At 33.8% G+C, this 25,732-nt stretch overlaps 1 protein-coding gene across 2 annotated transcripts; it reads right to left on the minus strand.

Annotated features, from left to right (window-relative positions):
• Positions 1-1,657: 1,657 nt before the first annotated feature.
• LOC129899059 (autophagy-related protein 3) lies at positions 1,658-23,207 on the minus strand. 2 transcript variants are annotated; one of them, XM_055973838.1, is made up of 10 exons: positions 22,853-23,207; positions 22,123-22,193; positions 20,919-21,035; positions 20,668-20,834; positions 19,647-19,732; positions 19,488-19,539; positions 18,588-18,653; positions 10,552-10,679; positions 2,144-2,260; positions 1,658-2,055 (listed from the first exon to the last, which is right to left on the minus strand). In XM_055973838.1, exons 1-9 carry the CDS (start codon positions 23,011-23,013, stop codon positions 2,164-2,166), a joined length of 945 nt encoding a protein of 314 aa, XP_055829813.1. In that variant the 5' UTR covers positions 23,014-23,207; the 3' UTR covers positions 1,658-2,055; positions 2,144-2,163. The 2 variants fall into 2 exon arrangements, with proteins under 2 accessions (XP_055829813.1, XP_055829814.1); XM_055973839.1 differs by having other exon boundaries at positions 1,658-2,059; positions 22,853-23,205.
• Between the last annotated feature and the right edge of the window lie 2,525 nt (positions 23,208-25,732).

Raw genomic sequence — 25,732 nt, forward strand, 5'->3', positions numbered from 1 at the left:
TTTAATAGACTTATAATACATTATGTTAGTTTCTTACTACACAAATATAATATATATTTTAAAACACTTATAATACATTTATATTGTATGCATAATTCACTTTTAATACAAGTGTAGATTTATCATAATATTGCTATATATTGCTATAAATGGTAATAAATAAAAAATATTGCTAAAATCAGTAATTAATTTTTAAAAAGCACTCAATCAAGTAATTTTTCCTTTAGATTTGGACTTGAAAAGTCCATCTAAATAATATACAAAAAAAGCTCATCTTATAAAGTTATATTATAAAGTTAAAACTTCAAACAGTGTTCTGCCTCCATCTTATATGTTGATATTTTGTACTAGAACTCTTTTTAAGAAGCACTGATTTGTGTTTTTTATTAGATACTATGAAAAACTCGAGAAACCCGGAAAACCCGAGAAAAATTGATATCGAAAAATCCGACTTTTATTGATTTGGTTTGGTTTATAGATTTAATAACTTGACACAAATGGTTTGGTTTGGTTTGTAAAAAATCCGAACCAACCCGGTCCATGTACACCCGATATTAGCAATTGAATATATATCAACCTTCCTACTAATTAGAATTGAACAAGAAAAGGGGGAGGACAATTTACTAAGCAACGTTTTAACTCTTCGTCTAGCACATGATGTTATTCCAATGATTCATCATTGTTTACCACTCAAAGGATGCATAAGCTGGGAAAAATTAGTATCTTGTTACTCAACAGCAAAAAATGCTAGCCATTGATTTAGCAATCAATCAAAAAATGTGATGAACCATAATTATAAATGTATACCAAAAAATAACAATCACAAGTATATGCATATAACTTATATTAGTCATCAAAAACAAAATTATTTCAAGATCATATTGGAGCCTAAGAGGCCATATTGAAGAAGATAAGTTGTACAATATTTTTGTGTACTACTGTATTTACTGACCTCTAGGATGTTGCAAGAAAAAGGTATCAAAAGGAATAATTTAAAAATGACCAATTTGAAAAGTAAATAAGCAATTAAATATTAAATGTAAATCAATATATCTTCTGATTGTCACTAATTCTAGACGCCCCATAGTTTTTCGAGGAAGAAATCATTCTAAACCTTTCAAATACAATATTATGGCAACATAAACTAAAGTGGGTTTTATAAAAGAGAATCATACCCTGTTGCCAATGTCCTTGTCCGTTAATCATCAAATACAGTTGAACTATAAGAACAAGACATTGTATGTATAAATATAAAATAAATAGGCCGTAATTTCAAAAAAAAACACTTTTAGGTTTAAAAGCTAAATATGCACGTCTCAGCTCAATGGCTACCTTCCCAAACGCAAGTCCTATCTTCTAGAGTTTGCTATTTTTCCTAGATTGGAGGAAAATGAAGGTAAGAAATAATAAGCTTATAGTAGTCGTTACCAATATAATTTTCTTTTCACAGATTGAGAGTTATTGCCTCCCCTACCACTGATTCAAGTTTTGTTCTCTCAAATTTTAAAGCCCTAAGCATACTTTCAAACATTTTATTAGGTGTATCAATTCTTAAATTGAATTAGCGACAGTTGAAACAAAATATTGTGCACTCTGTTAGAAGGAAAAAAAAAGAAGGGGGCATCCAATCAACATAAAACTAAAAGGGACACTGATATAGAATTTGCAATGGCTTTCACCTAAGTATCTAATTTCAGACACTAATTTTATTAAAACAACCTTGTTGAAACATGAAGAGGAATAGTAAAATGGAGATTTAGTGCAAACCCTAGACATTTGATACAGAAAACAAAACACCATCACTTATCATTTTTGTAGCTTTCATCCGGTTAACTTTCATTAATACACAATTTCAGCCTTCAAGTGGATCGTGCTAACTTGAATGACCTAAATTCTTGTTAATATACAAAATAAACAAGGCATGCTGATAATTCATCATGCATGCTTCACATTTCTAGAACAACGTCTATAAACACTGTACAATTATTGCTCGTCACACCAACATAGGCATCATCATCAGAGTATTTGACTGACTTGACATGTTATGTGCAGCATCTATCTGGAAAAAAATACAACGTCCATACTAATCATGTTGCTAGTTAGGGTAAAAAAAGAAAAAAAACTAAACACCATTGTTACTGACCGAAGGAAGTTGACTGCAAATCAGGTGCTACTGCTACCAAGATCAAAGTCCATGGTATAATCATATTCAATTGTTGGAATGACCGAAGCCACAAACTTCAAGAACAGGAAAAGATACCTGCAAATGGTGATTGAGATCAACACTCAAGAGGAGACAAACCTGATGCAAGTAGAGAAACTAAAAGGAAATCCAAATTTAGGAAGTTCGTGCATTTCAGTTGTTGGGACACATGTCTCAAATCTTAAGTCTAAAACAAGCACATTTTACTCCAGGAAAAACCTTCTCGAATTACCTTTATGATAGTGAAAGAATCAGTGGCTACCGTAAGAATCATTGTAATCATTACCATTGGGTACAAACCCTCTTATTTTCTTTCTTTTATTGGCTACAACATATGACTATAGCAGGAAAGTCAACCAGGACTTGAAACTGTCGAGAAACACTGCATCTACTTCTTAGAATAAGTAGAAATAAAATTGAGCATATCACTCCAAGTGTACTTCCCATAATAATGAAAATAAAGAGAGATTAGAGGGACTGCGGTGCCTAACTGCAATAATCAGAGATATAGACTTGGGTTTTTAACAGAATGATTTGATATACAACAACACTACACTTTAGTCCCAAACAAGTTCGCATTGGCTATATGAATTCTCACCGACCATATTTTCCATTTAAATTCATCTCAGACCAACATTATACGGAAATTTAAAAAAAAATGAAAAATACTATAAGTTCCTATATTTCCTATTGGCATAATAATCTCTAATAGTGCTAAGAGACTCCAAGAAAGCATAAGACCTAAATGTGTGCTACTTGCATATGACTAAAATATATTCTCATCTAATTAGTATTTGCATATAGAAATCCTTTCCTTCTATTTATGATCTATTTTTTGTTAAGTCTGCATTGATTTCAAGAGATGGTAAGTCTTTCAAGACAACCTCCTTGCATGTGATTTTAGATCTACCCAAGCATCTTCACTTTACATGACTTCACACCTACAGACCGTGCATCTGGAGGTCGACTCAGGACGTGACCAAACCATCTCAAGCAACCTCTCATTTTACCCTCAATGTGTGGTACGTGCACCTTCAGGCCAATGTAGTCATTTTTTATCTTTTCTAATCTCATATACTGCACACATCCATCTAACCATTTGCATCTCTGCAACACTCATCTTGAGGATGTGTTGAACAGTCCAATATTCACTCAACATTGCTAGTCTTACAATAGTTCTATAGAACTTACTTTCTTCTTTTTTTTTGAAATTGGTAGCATTGTATTCCTCAGCATTAAGGATATGCTGGAGACCTTCAAAAAGAGGCAGACAAAGAGTAGGAGGAAGCTACTTACAGAGAACCTAACAAATCTACTAGTTCTAGTTCATCTATTTCTATCTTTTTACACCAATAATAAAAAAATACAATACAATTCCATTTAACTTTATGAATGGAATTGGACCTATCTTCAAAGCTTCAGCTATTTCTCTCTTTCCAAACATTCCACCATATGCAGTGTGGGATGATTTTCCACCATCTCTTCTAGCTTTTGCTCCCTCCTCTTCTAACCCAACAACTCAGCAGATCTGCAGTGTGTTCAGGCATGGTCCATCTTGTATTAGTGAGGGTAAGAAATAAGGCCCATAACTGTGCAGTGAATTTACAATGCAAAAAGAGGTGATTATTTGTCTCTTCTGTTTCGCCACAAAGTTGGCATCTGGAGACTATAATGCACCTCTTTCTCTTCAAAACCTCTGTGTTAGTCAAGCCTTTCTTACTACCAACCAGGTAAAACATTTTACTTTAGTTGGAGCTATGTTTTTCCAGACATTGTTCCACAAAAATTGTTGTCTTTTGTTTTGATGTGCATTACTTATCTCATAAGCCCTCTTAACAGAGAATTTTCCATCATTTTCGTGCTTCCATCTCATAGAATCTGAATTTGAGGTAGTGCCTAAGAAGTCCTCTAGTAGAAGAAGCATGTTGACCACCCTGTCCACCTCCCAATCATTCAATAATCTTCTAAAAGAAAGATCTCATCCACGATCAGTCCAACATTCTTTGACAGTTGCTTCAGGATTGTTGCATATGACAAATAAGTCAGGAAAAGGTATCCTTCAGTGGGTTCTGATTGTTCCAAACATCTACCCAAAACTTGTTTTTCTCCCATCTCCCACTTTTATAGAACTTACCTATCACATTGTTAGCTATTACATAATACCCAGAGCACTTCTCCATTTTAACCAACCAATTTTAATAATGTGTAATATCTTCATCTTAGAGCAGAATGATATGGTAGATAAAAATGTAACACATAAGTAAAACATGATAGCACAAATAGAGGAGTGTTACATCTAGGGGTGTCAAATGGGCGGGTTGGGTTGAAATTAAGAATATTAAATGGGTAGAATATAAATCAGGTTGGGTCATGACCCGCTCAAATTTACTTTGGGCTCAAATGTGTTGGGCTCAATTGGACTATAATTCGGGTTGGGTCATGACCCACCCAATTTGACCCTCTTAATCACAATAATTATAACTAGGGGTGTTCGAACGAGACCGAAAAACCGATCCAAACCGATAAATCAAGTCAAACCGATTTAATAAACCGAAAACCGGCTCGGTTTGGTTTCAGATTTTTAAAAACCGATAACATTTGATTTGGTTTGGTGTTACCCATAAAGAAAACCGAACTAAACGGAACCGAACCGATAAATATGTACAGAAATGCAAGGCAAGGCTGCGTACAATAGACCCTTGTGGTCAGGCCCTTCCCCGGACCCCGCGCATAGCGGGAGCTTTAGTGCACCGGGCTGTCCTTTTTTTTTTTATGTTTATTAAACTTTATCTATTTTTTAACTTCTTCATAATTTAGGACCATTCCAAGAAAAAAGTCTAGCCCATGTTCCTCAAGCCCATTTACGTTTAAAGTAAAAAAAAAAAAACCTTACTGAATAGTTAGCATAAATAATTTTTTCCCTTGTTAGATTTTCAGTTTCCTCTTATTTCCTCCCAAACCCTGTAGACCTCTATTCTGCTCTCAGTCTCTCACGATAACAATTGAGTGCAAGAAGCTTTAATCCCTTTAAATCTGTAACTTTTTCTTCCTTTTACTTTTTTGGTTACTTTTTGTATGTTCCCTACTCTTTGTTTGTGTAATTATTTTTGTGTCTTTGAAGTTTTACTTGAATGAATTGTTTCTCTAGTCTTTCATCTTGTATGTGTTTTTTATTTTATTTCTCTGATATTTTAGATTTTCTTCACTGATTTGGGTTTTTTCTGTTGATTTAGTTTTTATCTAATGATTTTGGATTTCTCTATTTATTTAGATTTTCGGATATTTTTTTTTAGATGAAAACTACAACTACCCAAAAAGAGGTGGAGCCAGTGGAGGTAACCAACAAAGTATCTCCAACTACTTTGCTGGAACCTAAACTTGACGGTGATAAAACTCATGATATTACTCCCAATCATGCTAAAAAGCGGAAACAAACAACTCTTTGCGACCCTGATCGTAGCCTTGAGAGTAGTGACATGAAAACATTAGGCGCTTGGAAACACTATACTTAATATCTTGATAAATGGGGTAAGAAAAGGGCGAAATGTAACTACTGTACTAGTAACTTTGCTTCTGAAAATACGAATGGGACCTCAACGCTATGGAGACATTTAAATGAGGTTTTTCCTATTTCCCCTCTTAGAATTATTGACAGAAATCAATCAAGAATCAAGGTAGTTAAAAAAGGGGAACAAGCATATAGTACATGTACTGTAGAAAAGGTTGTGATTAACGTCAATGAGATTAGGAGAGCCATTGCTGAGTTTGTCATTATTGACAAACCACCTTTTAAAGTTGTTGAAGGGGAAGGTTTTAGGAGATTAATGGCAGTTGCTTTGCCTAATTTTCAATTACCTTCTCGCTTGACTATTGTCAGACAATGTTTGAAAATATATCAAGAAGAGAAAGAAAAGCTTAAAAAGCTTATTCATAATCAACGTGTATGTGTTACTAGTGATACGTGGACATCACTTCAAAATCTAACTTATATGTTTGTCACTGCTCATTGGATCGATGATGAGTGGAATCTAAAAAAGAAAATTCTCAACTTTTTCCAAACATCAGATCATAAGGGTGAAACAATTGCTAAGAGGATTGAGGCATGCTTATTTGAAAGTGATAACATATTCACGGTGACCTTAGATAATGCTCTAATGATTCTGCAATTAAACACTTGAAGAGAAGAATTGGGGATTGGAAAGGAGGCATCTTAGAAATGATTTCTTACATGTTAGATGTAATGCTCATATTTTAAATTTGATCGTGAAAGAAGGACTCGGTGAATAAAATGAGTCTATTTCTCAGGTAAGAAATGCTATCAAATATGTTAAGTCCTCAGCTGGAAGGTTTGATTCCTTTAAGTCATTTGTCGAGAAGGTTAAGATTGACACTCATGGTCTTTTGACTTTAGATATTGAGACTAAGTTGAACTCCACATATATGATGCTAGATATAGCTGTAAAATTTGAAAGGGCATTTTCAAGAATGTATGATGATGATCACAAGTACCTCAAGTATTGTTTAGAAACAAATAATGTGGGAGGGCATCCATCGATAGATGATTGGAAGAATGTTAAAGTTTTCTTTAAGTTCCTTGAGATTTTCTACCAGGTAACTTTGAAATTCTCAGGAACTTCATATGTTACTTCCAATTCTTTCTTCCATGAGATCTTTAATCTTCAAAAGATAATTTGCAAATATGTTCGTAGTGAAGATTCTATTTTGAGTGGCATGGCTAAAAAGATGGAGCTTAAATTTAACAAATACTGGGGTACTTTTGAAAGTATGAACAAGTTATTATTCATTGTTGTTGTTTTGGATCCTCGATACAAGTTGAAATATGTGGAATATTTTTTAAAAAACTCTTATGGTTGTTTGGTGGGAGCCGAAAAATCAAAAAAGGTGATGGATAATTTGAGTCGCTTGTATTACTACATGAGTACTTTTTTGTGGGACTCATACCGATAAAATTGGTGGTCAAACAAGCTTGAATGATGAAATTGATACCATGCATAGTGACGAGATATGGCAATCACAATGGGAGAAATATTTGGCAGATGAAGACAATACTGAAAATAAATCAGAACTTGAGAAGTACTTGGTAGATGATTTGGAAAAGACCAAAGAGATATATTTTGGCTTGGTGGAAAGTTTCTTCGGCTAGATATCCAATTATTTCTAGGATGGCAAGAGATGTTCTTTCTATTCCTATTTCTACTGTTGCTTCTGAATCAGCTTTTAGCACTGGTGGTAGGATTCTTGACTCTTATCGAAGTTCTTTATCTCCAAAGACAGTAGAAGCTCTTATTTGCACTCAACAATGGTTAAGATCAACTTCCAAAGAATGCAAGCTTAAAGATCTTTTAGAAGAAATTCAGAAACTTGAGATAGTTGAAAAAGGTAAATTTACACATTTAACTCTTTATGAATATGTCTTTTATGTTTTAAAAAGTTTTAACACCTACTTTGTTAAACTTTCTTCTTTCTTTTTTCAGAATATGTTGGCACAACCTTGAGCATTGATTAGTTTGGATGTTGCAATAGAAATTCGTAGTGCAATTGTTTTGCTCTTTGGTAGTTAATTTTTAGGTTTTTGCTGCTGCTTCACCTGAAGTACTTTTGGATTATGCTATTGACTTATTTTTGTATTTAATCACACTTTTATGCAAGCAATTAAGTGATTTTTCTCTGGTGACAGTTGGGTATATAGTTCTTTTGTGTTGAAAGTTGATCATTCGGAGGACTGTTTAAAGACCTTGTTATTTTTTTCCACTTAATTAATGAAAAAGTAATGTATATAATTAACCTTTTATGGGCTAGCCTTCTTAATTTTGTTGTTGTGGAGGTTGTACTACTATGCAGTAGTTGATACCTTCCTCGTGGTGAAAATTTTGTAATTTCTTTCGAGGCTATTTTTGTATATGCTGCTGTGCTGATCCGTGCTTTCAGTTTTCTTTCAAATAGTTTCATCTTGGAGAAAGGTAAAGTAGCAAGTTTTCTATTGGCCATGGCTGGAATGCTTCAATTACTTCATGCAATAGTGAAAAAAATGATGCTTCTTGAAGGACTTCTTTTTGTTCTGGTGGTTACTCTTCTCAGATTTGGTATCGAACTTGGACAGTCAAACCAGGCTGTCAATTCTTTATTTTTGAAGTCATTTCCTTCATGGACCGTAGGAGTTGAACAATCCACCAACTTATGGATTTATGTTGCTGATATTTTGCCCTTTTTAGAGCTTATCATTTTAGCTTATATACTTTACAAGAACATCAGACATAGTTCCAGTCAGGACATATTCAAGTTTGTTATTATTGGAACCATATTTGCTTCTCTCTTATATATCTAGCTTGGACTTTAGATGGTAATTTATTTAGCTTATATATTTTTCTTTTTTTCTCACTATCTCTGAATGAGTTCAGGTATCTTTGAAGATTAATGACAGTTGTTTTGAAATTCTATTGATTTGCAATATGAAGGTAGTAAATAAGTTTGTCAATTTTTTTGCATTATAAAATATATTATTTCAATCCGTAAAAAACGAACCAAACCGATAAAACCGACAAAATTGATAAAACTGAAACCGATAGAATTTATATTCTATAATGGTTTGGTTTGGTTTGAATATTAAAAAAAACCGTCTTAATTGGTTTGGTTTAGTTTTAGCCAAAAACCGAGTCAAACCGGACCATGAACACACCTAATTATAACATATTATTATTTATCTTTTATAACCATAATTTGAATTTCAAATCAAGAAAATAAAAATAAAAATTTACAAATGGATAGATTAATCTTAAAAGATATAAAATAGATAGTAATTCATACCTTTAATATGAGAATATACATTACACCAATGAAAATAAAAAGGCTCAAAACGGGTTGAAATTGGAGATTAAGTTGGGCTCAATTGAAGATTCTTTTAAAATGGGTTAAGGCTTGAATGGGTTGAGATTGAACCCAATACAAATTATCTTGAGCCCAACCCATAAAAGTTTGGGCGGGTTGGACGGGTTATCTATATTTGAGCTCATTTTGACACCTCTAGTTACATCCCCAGGGCTTTGGCTCAACAGTGAAGTCTGTATATTAGGGGTTGTGGTTAAACACACATCACAAATTTGAACCCATGAGGACCAAAGCCCGGTATTTAAATGGGAGGATGATAGAGGAGCTGCCCATACTCCCCTGAGTTTCGAACCTATACAGCCAACTGTCGCTGGGCCATCTAAACCACAAGGAGATCCTCAATAATCAAAAAATGATATAGGAGTGTCACAAAGTGTAACACTATAAAAAGATACCTAACAAGATGGAAAGAAAGTTTTTGTGAGACCTGTAATGTTATATGGGAGACTTGCCCTTCAAGTCCCAATAGATCCATAAGATGACTGTTGTAGAATGTGAATATTAAATTGGATGTCTCAACGACCATACAAAATATGACAGCATTTGAAATAATTACATCAGAAAGATGATGCAAGTAGCAAACATAGAGGATAAAATGAGAGTCCGGCTTAGATAGTTTGCTCGTGTCCTAAGTGAACCTCCCAATGCACCATTAGTAGGTGTGACAAATGATGATTTAAGCTCATAAAAGGGAAGAGAAAGATAAAAGATCACTTTGCATCAATAAAGACTTAACAAAAACATAACGCAATAAAACAAAGTATCCATGTAGGCGATACAAAGTTACAAACTAGTTGAGATTGAATCAATTAACCACACAGAGGTAACTTAGCTTTAGAGAAATCCTGACTTGTCTTAAAATTAGTACTGGAATTAAATTGACTTGAGTATAAGTATCAACAAAAATTCTTGTTCCCAGATATTCTATTGATGCCAAAGGTATACTCCTCCATTAGTAAAATTAATAACTTGAGGTCATTGGTAAAAGCTAGATGGAGGAGGGTAGGATTGAAATAATGCCTCAGTCATTATTATTGATACTGCTACCACGTCTACCACTGCTAAAATATGCTCCTGCAGCTGCGGGAAACCTTCTCATGGTAGACAGATGTGAAGAACAATATGCAAGGTAGGTAAACACCTATCAGGGGAGACACCAGTGAATCCCTAAAAATTTGAATGTCAAAGCATCAACTTTCTTGAAAAACAAATGCCACAATGAACAGAACCTCCCCTCTGGTTTGTCGCTCTATAGTATAGCTCTTTTAATGCAACATACTAACAGAATTAAATGTTCCCTAGCCATGCTTTATCAAACATACATACATCTACGAGTTGCAAGTATCCCCACGTAACCAAATCATATGGGTCTTATGTAAGTGCGATTATGTATAATTCTTAATGGAAAACACAAGGATACTAGAAAAGAAATTAGAGTGTACTTGTCAACTTCGGGTTCAACTCCTCTCAACATCAAAACATCAATAATTTTCTTCATCACAGCCCCGTGTCGGCAAGGATGCACAGAAGCATGTTTCCCAGGAAGATGTGGATGGTCTTCAATGGTCACCTGAGTTAACAATGTTGAGAACGAAAGATTAAAATGAATTCATCGACAGAAAAGTCGTAGTAGTTAAATAAGAGAAAGGGCTATAAAGGAAAGGAAGTTGATAATCAGTGTGATGGTTCATTCAGTTGCTTAGTTGCCATCTACAATTTGGTTCATGAACAAAAGTTTTGGTCAGCTAAAATGGATATTGGTGGTCAACCAAAATAGTCCTTGGTGGGTTTGGTTTTGACTGAATGGATGTGGCAATTTCTGTTTTGCAAATCAGATTTGGCATTTCTCATAAATCAAGTAAAAGCTACGGTTCAGATTAGAAAACCACAAGCAGAAGTCTGAATGTTGTTCACACATAAGCTATATCAACTCAAAGCAAGCATTCAAGGTCTATTATGTATAAGGAACAAGGGAGCCTTGAAAAGAGTTATAGTGGTCAAATGTGTAAAACAAAAAATTGCCTCATTTGGTTGAATTTTTTAGAATATGGCTCAATTGGAAGCTTGAAGGAGAGAAGAGAGAGAGAAGGGAGGGATAGAGAGTGTCTGTAGGAATGTTTGATTGCCAATCCAATTAGACGGCAATGATCTGAGATCAGAGGAGGCAAGTGGTTGTAGTGGGGAAGGAAGTGAAGGTATAAGCAACAAACTTTTGACAAACTATGCCACATTTAGTTTTCACTTCAAATTGTAAATTTAAATAAAAGAACAACAAGTATAAAGAAAATAACAAGGGGAAAAGTTGATAAGTTGAATGCATGCACTTGGACTTGATTTCCAGATGCCAATTAGCAAGAAAGAATCCAACCACCTATGACCAAACTACTAGATGATGTTTGACATAAGTTTGCAGGATATTATACTCATCACTTTTTCATATAGTTCGTGGATAACTTCCAAAAACCTTCGCCGCACCATTAGGAAGAGAGAAGAGAGAGCAAGTGAGTAATCTATATGTTTTCTTCTCTTTTCTATGTTTTTACATTACTATCAATGCCCTTTTATAGGCATTAAGACTTGGAGTAATATGTCATCCATAACATCCACCACATAATAGGTGAGGTCATCCATGACATCCACCAAATATATTTACAACTCTCCATTGGATGTCCATATATACATAAATATATTAATTTTAACCATTGAAGGACTGCTTTGAGAACTCATATTGTTCCCCCTTTTATGTTAACCACCACCACGACAATTTTATATTGTCTTCTGCCATTGCAACGTCCATGCACATTGTTTTGGCCTCAATTTTTGTTTTGTCTTCTTTCAGACTGGTCATGTGCTTATACCACATTTGCTTCAGGTAATGGAGCAGTTCCAGTGGGGAGGACTTCATGATTTCTCATTAAAAGAGCACTATGTTGCTCAGCCACAAGAAGACATGAGATCAATTCAGAGTATTTCTGGAAAAAAAATTCACGGTATTTTTGGTGTAATATCACATTAGAGACATGGAAAGTAGTTTGTGTCTTTTCCAACATGTCCTCATCATTTACAGCTTTTCCACATAATTTCAATTGGGAAGTTATTCTAAATACAACATAATTATACTCAATTACAGTTTTAAAATCTTAAAATCGTAAGTGCATCCACTCATAACGAGCCCTTGGCAATATCGTTACCCTAAGGTGGTCATACCTTCCTTTCAAACATTTCCACAATTCAAGTGGATCTTTCACTGTCAAGTATTCAATCTTTAGGCTTTCATTCAAATGATGACGAAGAAAAATCATAGCATTCGCTTTATCTTGACTTGTTGCTTTATTTTCTTCGATTATAGCATCAACAAGACATTTAGCGATAAGGTGAATTTCAGCATCAAGTACGAATAACTATTTATAACATTTTTGTATATATGGACACATCCAAGGGAAAGTGTTGTAAATATATTTGGTGGATGTCATGGATGACCTCACCTATTACGTGGTGGATGTCATGGATGACATAGTACTCCAAGTCTTAATGCCTATAAAAGAGCATTGATAGTAATGTAAAAACATAGAAAAGAAAAGAAAACATACAGATTACTCACTTGCTCTCTCTTCCCTCTTCCTAATTTGGTTTATCATTTTATTTATAACACGTTATCAACACGAAATCTCTTATAAGGCATGTTTCAATGATATAATTGTTTCTATTTTTAGATCTTAAACACAACTACAAATTTGAATATTTTGCAGTTTTTAAGTTATCTAAATAATATAAGGTGGTAGTAGACTTTATTAATTAATGAAAATAAATTTTCTTATTAAAATACCGTATACGTTGTTCTTAATTTTCAATGGTGAAAATTTTATTAGCTTAATCTAATTTAGATATTTGTATGATGGTTTTCATCATGTCAAACTTGTCAAAATTAGAGTTTGTGGCACTTGGTATTGCTGGCAAAAATTATTTGTCATGGGTACTTGATGCTGAAATTCACCTTACTGCTAAAGGTTATGTTGATGCTATAATCGAAAAAAATAAAACAACAAGTCAAGATAAAGCGAATGCTATGATTTTTCTTTGTCATCATCTGAATGAAAGCCTAAAAATTGAATACTTGACAGTGAAAGATCCACTTGAATTGTGGAAAGGTTTGAAAGGAAGGTATGACCACCTTAGGGTAACGGTATTGCCAAGGGCTCGTTATGAGTAGATGCACTTACGATTTCAAGATTTTAAAACTGTAATTGAGTATAATTATGTTGTATTTAGAATAACTTCCCAATTGAAATTATGTGGAAAAGCTGTAAATGATGAAGACATGTTGAAAAAGACACAAACTACTTTCCATGTCTCTAATGTGATATTACACCAAAAATACCATGAAAAAGATTTTCAGAAATACTCTGAATTGATCTCATGTCTTCTTGTGGCTGAACAACATAGTGCTCTTTTAATGAGAAATCATGAAGCCCGGCCTACTGAAACTGCTCCATTACCTGAAGCAAATGTGGTATAAGCACATAACCAGTCTGAAAGAAGACAAAACAAAAATTGAGGCCAAAATAATGTGCGTGGACGTTGCAATGGCAGAAGACAATATAAAATCGTCGTGGTGGTGGTCAACATAAAAGGGAGAATAACATGAGTTCTCAAAGTAGTCCTTCAAGAAGTAACTGTCATTGTTGTGGCATAAAAGGCAACTGAAAAAATGAATGCCGGACGCTAGAGCATTTTGTCAGGCTTTATCAAAATTGCTTCAAAAGAAAGGCAAATAAAAGTGGTGCCTCTTCTTCTAATGCCCGGATAGAGTCATACTTGACGTTTGAAAATAATGTTGAGTTAAGACCTTCGCAAATATATAATGATAATATTACAGCGAATTTGGCTTGGAAGGATGACGATTTTAATGACCTCAATGATATTACTCATTTGGAGGTTGAAGCCTTCTTTGGGGATCGTAATTGATGTTTAATTTTATTTTATGATTTACACTATGTTGTTGTTTTTATGTACTTTAGATTATCATTTTTTTTTACTTTTATCTATTAAAAAAAAGGACTTAAGTTTTCTTGTAATTTTATTACTTATCTTATCTCTTATAATGTACTCTAATGTTATGAAGATAAATAATTTTTCAGTTTTCAATTGGATCGAAGATGAGTAATGGAGATATGTGTCTTTTGGATAGTGCTACAACTCACACTATATTAAGAGAAGAAATATTTCTCTCATTTGGTTATGAAAGGGGTCAATGTTAATATAATATCTAGTAGTGCAAAAATAATTGAGGGTTTTGGAAGAGCAGTCTTATCACTAGCTGGGGAACAATATTGACCATTAATAATACTTTGTATTGTAGTAAGTCTCACAGAAACTTATTAAGTCTCAAGGATATTCGCCAAAATGGCTATCATATTGAGACTGCTAATGAAGGAAAGGTTTAGTACATTTATATTACTACAATAAAAGCGGGAAAAAGTTTTGTGCATGAAAAATTACCCGCACTTTCTTCTGGGTTATACCACAAAATATTGACGTGGTTGAATCACATGCCATGGTTAAAAAATATTATTGACCATAATGAATTTATCATTTGGCATGACCGGTTGGGCCATCCCAATTATAATATGATGCGAAGAATTATTGAGAATTCACATGGGCATACTTTGAAGAATCAGAAAATTCTTCAATCTAAAGATTTGTCTTGTGTTGCTTGTTCCCAAGGAAAACTGATTATTAAACCATCAGCAACGAAGGTTGGGATTGAATCCCCTGCATTTCTTGAACGTATACAGTGTGGGTCAATTCACCCTTCATGTGGGACCATTTAAATATTTTATGTTTTTGGTTGATGCATCTATAAGATGGTCACATGTGTGCTTATTATCAACTCGCAATATGGTTTTTGCGAGATTGTTAGCTCAAATTATAAGATTAAGGGCACAATTTTCAGATTATGCAATAAAGACAATTCGTCTTGATAATGCTGGTGAATTTACATCTCAGTCCTTTAATGATTATTGTATGTCGGTTGGAATAAAAGTTGAGCATCCGATCGCTCATGTTCATACTCAAAATGATCTAACAGAATCATTGATTAAACACCTCCAGTTGATAGCTAGACCATTACTAATAAGGACAAAGCTTCCTCTTTTGGTATAGGACATGCTATTTTGCATGCGGCAATAATTGTGCGCATAAGGTCAACCAATTTTCATGAATTCTCCCTTTTACAGTTGGCTTTTGGGAAGGAGCCAAATATTTTCCATCTTAAAATTTTTGGGTGTGCGGTATATGTTCCAATTGTTCCACCGCACTGCACAAAGATGGGTCCCCAAAGAAGGTTGGAAATATATGTTCTATTATAAAATATTTGAAGCCTATGACTGGAGATTTATTTCCGGCAAGATTTGCTGATTTGTCATTTTGATGAATCAGAATACCCAACATTAGGGGAAAAATATAAGCAGTTGAAAATGGAGATAGATTGGAATGCATTATCACTATCTCATTTAGATCCTCGAACAAATCAATGTGAACAAGAGGTTCAAAGGATGATTTATTTGCAAAATATTACAAATCAACTGTCGGATGCATTTACTAACCTTCCAAGGGTTACTAAATCTCATGTTCCATATGTAAATGCTCCAATTTGAGTTGATGCTCCAATAGAACAAGTGCTTAATGCAAATGAGTCTAAACCACGTCTAAAACGTGGTAAACCAATTGGTTCTAAGGATAAAAGTCCTCGGAAAAAAAAATGAGAAAATGATCATAATACAAAAGAGATTGCTCAAAGAGAGCCTCGAGACATAACAAATCACGAGACTACAAAAGAGGTCCAGATACCTAAAAATAATTAGAATGAAGAGATCTCAATAAGTTATGTATCGACGGGAAAAAGGTGAAACCGAAATGATATTGTAGTCGATAATATTTTTGCTTATAATGTTGCCATTGAAATAATGCAACAAGATGAGGATCTTAAACCAAAATCTGTCGATGAATGTAGACAGAGAAATTATTGGCCAAAATGAAAGGATGCAATTCAAGCAGAGTTAACTTCACTTGAAAAACGTGAAGTTTTCGGATCAATAATCCGAACACCTGAAGGTGTCAAGCCAATGGAGTACAAATGGATTTTTGTGCTTAGACGAAATGAAAAAAATAAAATCGTAAGATATAAAGCATGGCTTGTATCCCAAGGATTTTCACAAAGGTCTAGCATTGACTATATGGAAATATATTCCCTTGTAGTGGATGCAATTACCTTCAAATATCTAATGAATTTGGCAGTTCATGAAAAGCTTGAAATGCACCTAATAGACGTGGTCACTGCCTATTTATATGGCTCATTGTATCACGGCATTTTTATGAAAATTTCCGAAGGATTTGAAGTTCCTGAAGCATACAAGAATTCTCAAGAAACTTGTTCAATAAAGCTTCAAAAATCATTATACGGGTTAAAACAATCAGGGCGAATGTGGTACAATCGTCTTAGCGGAATATTTGTTAAAAGAATGATTTAAAAATGATCCAATTTACCCTTGTGTCTTTATGAAAAGGTCTGAATTTGAATTTGTCATAATAGTTGTATATGTTGATGATTTGAATATCATTAAAACCCCTGAAGAACTTTCAAATACAGTAAAATGTCTGAAAAAGGAATTTGAAATGAAAGATCTTGAAAAGACAATTTTGTCTCTTGGTCTACAAATTAAACATTTCGCAAATGAAATATTTGTCCATCAATCAACATATACTGAAAATATTTTAAAGAGATTCTACATGGATAAAATACATCCATTGAGTACCCCAATGGTTGTGAGATCTCTTGATATTAATAAAGATCTATTTCGACCTCATGAAAATGATGAAGAACTTGTTGGTGCTAAAATATCATATCTTAGTGCAATTGTGCATTAATGTATCTTGCCAACAATTCTAGACCAGATATAGATTTCTCTGTAAATTTGTTAGCAAGATTTAGTTCTTCTCCAACATGAAGACACTGGAATGGAATTAAATATATATTCAGATACCTCTGAGGGACCATTAGTATGGAATTGTTTTACTCAAATGAATTCACATCACAATTGATTGGTTATGCAGATGCAGGATATTTGTTTGATTCCCATAAAGGTCGATCGCAGATAGGCTACTTATTTACATGTGGTGGTACAATTATAACATGTCGTTCAACAAAACAAACTATGGTTGCAACTTTTTCAAATTATGCAGAGATAATAGTCATCCATGAAGAAAGTCGAGAATGCATTTGGTTAAGATCAATAACTCAACACATTCAAGAAACATGTGGTCTTTCTTTGAAAAAAGACATTCCAACAATATTGTTTGAAGACAATATTGCATGTATAGCTCAACTGAAGGAAGGATACATCAAAGGAGACAGAACAAAACATATTTCACCAGAATTCTTTTTTACCCATGATATTCAAAAGAAGAGTGAAATAGATGTTCAACAAGTTCGTTCAAGTGACAATTTAGCAGATATGTTCACCAAAGCATTGCCAACGTCAACTTTTGAGAAATTGAGATACAAGATTGAAATGTGTCATCTTCGAGATATTAACTAACGTCTTCATCAGGGGGAGTAAAAATACGCGTTGCATTCTTTTTCCATTAACCAAGGTTTTGTCCTACTTGGTTTTTTGGTAAGGTTTTTAATGAGGCAGCAAACAAATACAACAACAACAACAACCCAGTGAATTCCCACAACGTGGGGTCTGGAGAGGGTAGAGTGTACACAGACCTTACTCCTACCAAGGTAGGACGGCTGTTTCCGAGAGACCCTCGGCAAACAAATGCGTATTACGAATAACTATTTATATATTTTTGTATAAATAGACATCCAAGGGAGAGTGTTGTAAATATATTTGGTGGATGGCATGGATGACCTCACCTATTATGTGGTGGATGTCATGGATGACAAACTCCAAGTCTTAATGCCTAAAAAAGGGCATTGATAGTAATGTAAAAACATAGAAAAGAGAAAGAAAACATATAGACTACTCACTTGCTCTCTCTTCCCTCTTCCTAATTTGGTTTATCATTTTATTTATATATTTTTGTATATATATGGACATCCAAGGGGAAGTGTTGTAAATATATTTGGTGGGTGTCATGGATAACCTCATTATGTGATGGATGTCATGGATGACATATTACTCCGAATCTTAATGCCTATAAAAGGGAATTGATAGTAATGTAAAAACATAGAAAAGAGAAGAAAACATATAGATTATTTACTTGCTCTCTCTTCCCTCTTCCTAATTTGGTTTATCATTTTATTTAAGCAAACAACAAGACCATCTAGGTTACAAATTCTCAAGAAGAGCAATGTTCTAACATTGCTTGGACCGAACTACTGCAATTTCATTAAGAAACAAGCAACAGCATGGAGAAACCAATTTAAGCTTGTCCCAAAATATATCAAGACTTAAAAGATGTATCTCACCGTCTTGCGTGCATGGTCTTGACTGACATCTTCAAGTACAAGCTCTGGTTGCAAAAGCATCCTTGACTGTCACATAAAATCAAGAATAGTGCTTACTACACATGATGAATATTACTACGGAAAAAGATCACCCACACAGTTGCAAAAACTGATAGTTCACTGTAATGCAATCAGACATGAAGTTCCCCAAAAGACCATGATGCATGTCTGAACAAAAGAGGATCTTTTTCTGAAAGCAACATTTAATGGATATAATACATAGTACAAGGATATTTTCAAGTATATTAGGAATAGAAACTTCAGTGAATTTCAACAAGGAGAACCACATTGGTACAAAATTTCATCTTTGTGCAGATCTTGTATAGTGTAAATAGAATTAGGACTAAGAAGAGTGAACCATGCTTTGCATAGAAATTCTGCAGAAATGAGCACAAATTATATTGTGCAACATAAAGAAGAAAAATAACCTCATGTTAAGTATCACATTTACTTCCGTTGACAAAATATTGCATTCTCATATTTGGATAAGACTTAACAAATAATGTATAATATAGCATAATGAGAAGGTCTATGTTTACTGAGCATATAAAGAAAGTGATATCAGAAAGAAAACATAAAATAGCACTCCTAAGTTATTCGAGCTGATAGAGATCCACCTGAGGTAACAGGAAAAAAAACAGTTTCCACTACCCCCCCACCCACCCACCCAGCCAAACCCAAAAAAAAAAAGACACCCATAAATCCAGGTGAGCTCTCATTGTATCATCCATTTCTCCAAATGTATGGTTACTAACTTATTTATTTCATGAATGTGTCGGACCATCTTGCAACTCTTTCCATTATAAGAAAGAAGTGAAAAATGTAGTCTTCAAGGCAATTAAAAGTTTTATTTTGACTGACCTCATCATATCCAGTGAGCCACACACGAGGTGTTTGATAATATTTGTCATACCTAAAAAAGTTCAGATGACAGTTGGCATAACAGTTATTAGCACTTCTCTTTAATTGGAAGTATGAAATCGCCAACATTACAAAATCTAATGAATGAAATAGACTTACGTGATGCTGACATCATAGGTTCGTGTTCTTAGAATGTTGTCATCATCAGGCTCATTGGCCACAAGATATGTAGTTTGAAGGGTAGCCTGCAGTAAACCACGAGAAGTTAACCATTTTGGTACTACATGGAATAATCTCAAAGCTGATAATTTACAAATATCCGACGAACTGAATTTTGTGCCCAAACAAAGATCAAAGCAGCATTCTTTCTCTTTTATTTTGGAAAAGAATGTGCATGTAACCAGTAGTCGTTGAACTGTAAGACAGCTTCCAGAAAGTTTTGAAAAGAGTTTCCTTGCATATAACAGTATCAAATAGAATTTTCTAATATAAATTATCCAGGAAAAAGTCAAATTGAAGGCAACTATTGGGTACAAAAAAAGACAAGAAATGAGGATTCTTTTTCTTGTTTATCAAGAAAGATTCCAAAATGGATCCCTCAAGCCATAAACTTATTTTAAAATCTTGTGCACCTGCTCAGGTCCATGTACGGGCAATGAGATGCTAACAATTTCTCACTAATGAGGAATCGCGTGAACAGTCATTACACTTCTAAACTATTCAGTATTTACCCTTAGCTGTTTAAATCCAATACCAACCGGTCAGCTTTAAACAGCTCTTTTTTGAAAATACATTATTTGTAGAACAGATACACATTTAACTTTAAACATCATGGACAATATAAGGAGAGCCATTTGGTTGGTAAGTTGATTATACAAGTATTCATTGTGACACTTGTAGGAACAACTCACCAAATGAAATGAATTTTTTTTTTATATAAACTATCAATCAGAGCACCAGGAAAATCATCATCAAAGATCATGAAGAAATAGCATCAGGAGTGTTAGATTATGAGCATGAACCGCTAGAGACAAGTAGCCAACAGATTGGATCATGACTCTGCACGAAACCATTGTGGTAGGACTTTTAAGATCAAATACAAGGTGAAACAGTAGGCTGTTAAGATTAGTCATGAATTACACAGATTTAAAACAATAATGCATGCAGAGACTGTTCTTACAGGATCTGTTTCTATAAGATTGTCAGCTTCCTCATACTCTCCCATGTCAGGTATGTCCTCCTCTTCCTCTCCTCCAAAGTATGATGGGATCGACTGGATAGTGTTCTTTTTGTTGATTTCTGATGCATCTATAGATGGCAAGTTATCATCCTCAACACCATGGTTTTCTAAGAAATAAATGGGATAAATTGTCACAAGGCAAAATGGATAAAACTCAATTTGCTACTGGAAAGTATTGATATAATAGATACCTTTTGGTTTGCCATGAGTTGCCAACCAACCATCATTGTCCTCATTATCCAGAAGAACTTCACCTCCAGCAGCCTCATATTCTTCCTCTATTGATGTAGCTCTTCTCAGACAAGGAACTGTGTACAAAGTTAAAGTGGCACATGACCTATACTGGCGCATAACAAAAGAGTTGGAGCAACGGTAAAGTTGTCTCCGTGGGACCTATAGGTCACGGGTTTGAGTCGTGGAAGTAGCCACTAATGTTTGCATAGGGTAGGCTTTCTACATCACACCCCTTGGAGTGCAATCCAGCTAACGAGGATGCTTTGTGCACCGGGCTGCTTTTTTTTAATGAGACAAGTAGAGAACACCTATGAATAAAGAAATATCTGAAAGAATGGTCAAGAGACAACAAAAGTTCTTTCAGTCGTATTGGGTGCTAAAATTCTTAAGAAGTTGTTGAAGATTGGAAAACTCAAAATAAAATAAAAATTACCAAGTCCAAAGAGAAGGTTAGTGAGCTAGGGAGGAAGAGGATATAGCACTAGGCAACAAAAGTATCCTTAGCAAGATGCTTAAATTGATGTACAAGGAGCAGATTGAAACACATAGATTCAGTGCATAACATATCTTAGAAAATACAGTTCTTAATAATATTTCCTAACCTCATAGTTACTTCTCAAGGTCATCATGATATCACTAGAAAAAGACACTGAGCATATCATGAGTTGGACAACAAAGTTATGAGTCTTGTTCCCTTACCTCATGGCTATATCCATACGCATCAATATTGTTCTTCCTATTAGATTATCAAACCTCTCTTTCTCAGTAGGCTCTTGAAATTGCATAGAGAGGTTTAACGAGTTAGTATTACAGATTATCAGTTCTGGATTCTGATGATGATGATGAATTTCTGACATCGGGATAACATCCCCAAAAGTTACATAGATACATCAACTGTGTTAAGACTATCAACATTCAACTATTGACCAGAACTTCTTAGTTTTTTTATTTATTTTCAAGATTAGTTTAGCTTAAATTAAGTCTTGCAATATTAGTTTAGCTTAAATTAATCGAGTTATTCTAATAAAAAGTGTAAATTTATCGTCAATTAAGTTAAAGAATGAATTCATCATGCACACATAACTTGGCTACCTCATATATGCCCCAAACACATTGAATTCTATGAAAACTACTAGCACGATGATAGTTGTTGATACGTACCATTTCTAGTTATCAAGAATTGCTTGTCGGCTGGTAAATAAGACTTCCTCTTGCTAGGCTCACCTGATTCCCTGTTAATGAACAATGAACCATGACATAAGAATTAGATGCAACAGCAACAAATCTAATCAGAACTTTAAAAGAAGATGAAAAACATAACATTAGGTTGGCCACTGCATAAATAAAATCCTGGAGAACAAACTCTTTTTTCTTTTCATGTTCTAAGAGCTCCAGCTAACAAATTTTTCATCTTCAAAGAAAAATAAATAGCTGCACAAGATGACAGAATAACAAGAGAAAATCAAAATTGATCAACAACTCAAATAGCGAAAGTGCGTAAAACTTCAACAATTTGACAAATCATTAGTCCCATCAATCAATTTTCACTTTAGCTGTTTAGCATCAAAACAAACTCTTAATGTATTATATGAGATAATGCATCATTGACCAACAAGTTGGATCATATGTCAATCCGGAAAGAAATACAACATAATAATTAGGCTGTATACATATAAAATCCAGTGTTACTATTACTAGTTGTACCTTCAACATACAGGTCCTGAAAGATCAGAACAGATATTAAGGATTCATGCTGAGAGAGGAATATATGACTTGGTTCAACAACCAAACCCTAGGAAAAATCAATATTCCATCTAAGAAACATCCAATTTAGCTCTTTGAAATCAGATCGCAATTTGAGCAAAAGCAAAATTGTGTGAGAGAGATTTACCAAGACCAGGTAGGGCATTTGGAGACAAGATTATCACCAGCTATGACGAATTCGGTGACGCTGAGAACGCCTTTTTCTTTGAAAGCGGAAACGGTACGAGGACTAGTGATTCTCTCCACGGTACCCTTGAATGCTCCGTGAAGCTGTGACAACACCATCATATACTACTTTATAGGATTGTAGAAGAAGCAGTTGATAATCGATCCAAGCGCACACAAACAACTGCCGTCTTTTCTACTCTTTCCGGAGTTGACACAAAAGACGACCTATTCAGCTTCTTTCTTCCAGATTTTGGATGATTAAAATTCTATCTTTTCGTTTTTTGAGAAAATTGAGGAAACGGTATCAAACAGTCTTCAAATTAATAAAGGTGATAATTTTGATTAGGTACAGTTGTTAATCTACATATTTCAATGAATGTTTATTAGTAAATTCCAAATGAGAAAAGTTAGGAATTTATTTAGAGATCAAATTAGTTTTCTTCTATAAATAAATAAAGGAATATGAATATCCTCAATCTTTGAATATCGTTTCGAAAAAAATAAAATGTGTTTTTCTTCTTTCTACTTTATTCTTTTTATTATTTTATATAATTTCTTAACATGTTAGTTATCTCTGCCATAAGTGACACAAATACAACATAAGTATTTCAATTAAAAATTATTCACTGTGTCAAATCAATTTTGTGATATTTGTTTAATAATTAATTTCTATATTACGAAGTGGTTTGATTGATAAGTCTCAGAGTTCTGTCCATCTGAAGCTTGACATCGATCTAGTTGCTATTAAAATTAGACCAATTTAGTTATTAAAGTAGCAAAGCAGAGAAGAACGTTGGTCATACAAACGATGGACTATCACAAGATAAGTATAATACAATAAGTAAATTTATGGCAATGACATATGACCATCATGGCTGATTTCTAATTAAGTCATACTTTCTTTTATGCTTATAAATCATATCTTTAATAATATTTTTCCACTGTTAGTGTGATTAACTTGTTAAGCATCGCGTTGAATTTGGGTGTACTTTGGCATATTGCCTTCATTGGTTAAGGGTAAATAACAGATTTAAGTTTCATCTTATTAAAAGGATAAAATATCGGGATTGAATCCTGACGCATCACAATGATAAATATTGGATTGAAATCTCATCGATTTTTGACCTAAGATGTTTTTATATAAGTAAAACATTAGGTTCAAATCTTAATACACTATATTGATGATTGAGCAAATTAATGACCTATGGCAACGGATGTTGAATTGGTTGGGTATCTAAAGAATAGTGGGGGACTGGCAAGCTGAATCCCAATGCATGTCTGAGTGGGGCAAGAAAAAGTTCAGTAGGAGTGTCATCCTTTGTTGTGTGCTGGCTATAACGGTCTATCTCATTTGGAGGGAGAGGAAAATGACCAGATTTCGGATTGGCCACTGTAGTGTGGAAAGACTCACTAAAGAGATTGCTATTCATGTACATACCAGAGGTCAAATGATGAAGAAGTGGCATTCAGTACTAGTTTAATTGCAATCATGGCCTTAGGAGGTGATTATATACAACAATGTTGATCTGCAGTTTTTTAGCTAGCTATAGTAGTTTAGTTTCTTTGACATTGTATTGTATAAGTCCTGTTTTCTATTTTTGCTATTTAGATGGTAGGAGGGATGATTATGTAGTCTTCTAATTCTATGGAGGGGTTGGCTCTGCCTGGTTTTGTAACTATCATTTTGGTAATAAATTATTCATTTATCAAAAAAAAAATAATGTGCTCTTGATGAGAAACCATGAAACTCACTCAATTGATTTGCTCCATTCTCTTAAGTGAATATAGTAGCAGTGCATAATATGTTTGAAAGAAAATAAATTGTTGAATAATGAACATGAACATGGAATGAGACACGATTATGTTTCATTCATGAAGAATGAGAACTTTTGATAAATGTCACAACCACATATTCATTCCCTAAGAGTGAATGTGATAGCAATGCATAATATATCTGGAAAAAAATGAATGTGATAGCAATGCATAATGTATCTGGAAAAAAATGAATGTGATAGCAATGCATAATATATCTGAAAGAATAAAAGTAATTGGATAATGCACATGAATGTGGAATGACACACTAAGTTATCATAATTTGATATACTTAGATGATTGTGTTTCATTCATGACGAATGAGGACTTATGATAATGATAGAAGTTATAGAAAATTCAAATGCACATTCATTACAGAACCTAAAGATTTTTTTAAATGGTGAATTTTCTTATACTACTTGTTATCAAGACAAGTTAATTGTGAGACCATCACCAATGAAAGTTGAAATTGAGTCTCCTGCGTTCCTGAAATGTATACATGGGGATATATGTGGAACTATTCACCCACATAGCCGGTTGTTTAGATACTTCATGGTCTTAATAGATGGTTCTTCTAGATGGTCTCATTTATGCTTATTTTCATCTCGCAACTTGGCGTTTGCAAAATTGATTGCACAAATAATATGATTACGGGCATAATTTTTTGATAATCAGATTAAGTCCATTCGCCTTGATAATTGTTTTCATTCAAAGCATTTAATAATTATTGTTTATCGATTGAGATTGAATAATTTCAATATTGAAGTGAATTTGTTGGTGTAAAATAAAGCTTATCATTACGTATGTGCATTTATCATGATGAAATTACGACTCACCTCCAGAAGAAGTAGAGTAATTGAGAAGAAATAAACTTGAAAGCGAAATGGTAAATCTGAAATTCGTTCATATCATAGTAAATCTGAAATTTGTTCATATCATAGTAAATTAGAAATTTACTAAAGCAAATTGCACATGTCATGATAAATTTAGAGTTTACTAGTACAAATAATTTATCAGCTGACATGAT

Source organism: Solanum dulcamara, chromosome 8 (assembly GCF_947179165.1).
Source record: "Solanum dulcamara chromosome 8, daSolDulc1.2, whole genome shotgun sequence".
Lineage (NCBI taxonomy): Eukaryota > Viridiplantae > Streptophyta > Magnoliopsida > Solanales > Solanaceae > Solanum > Solanum dulcamara.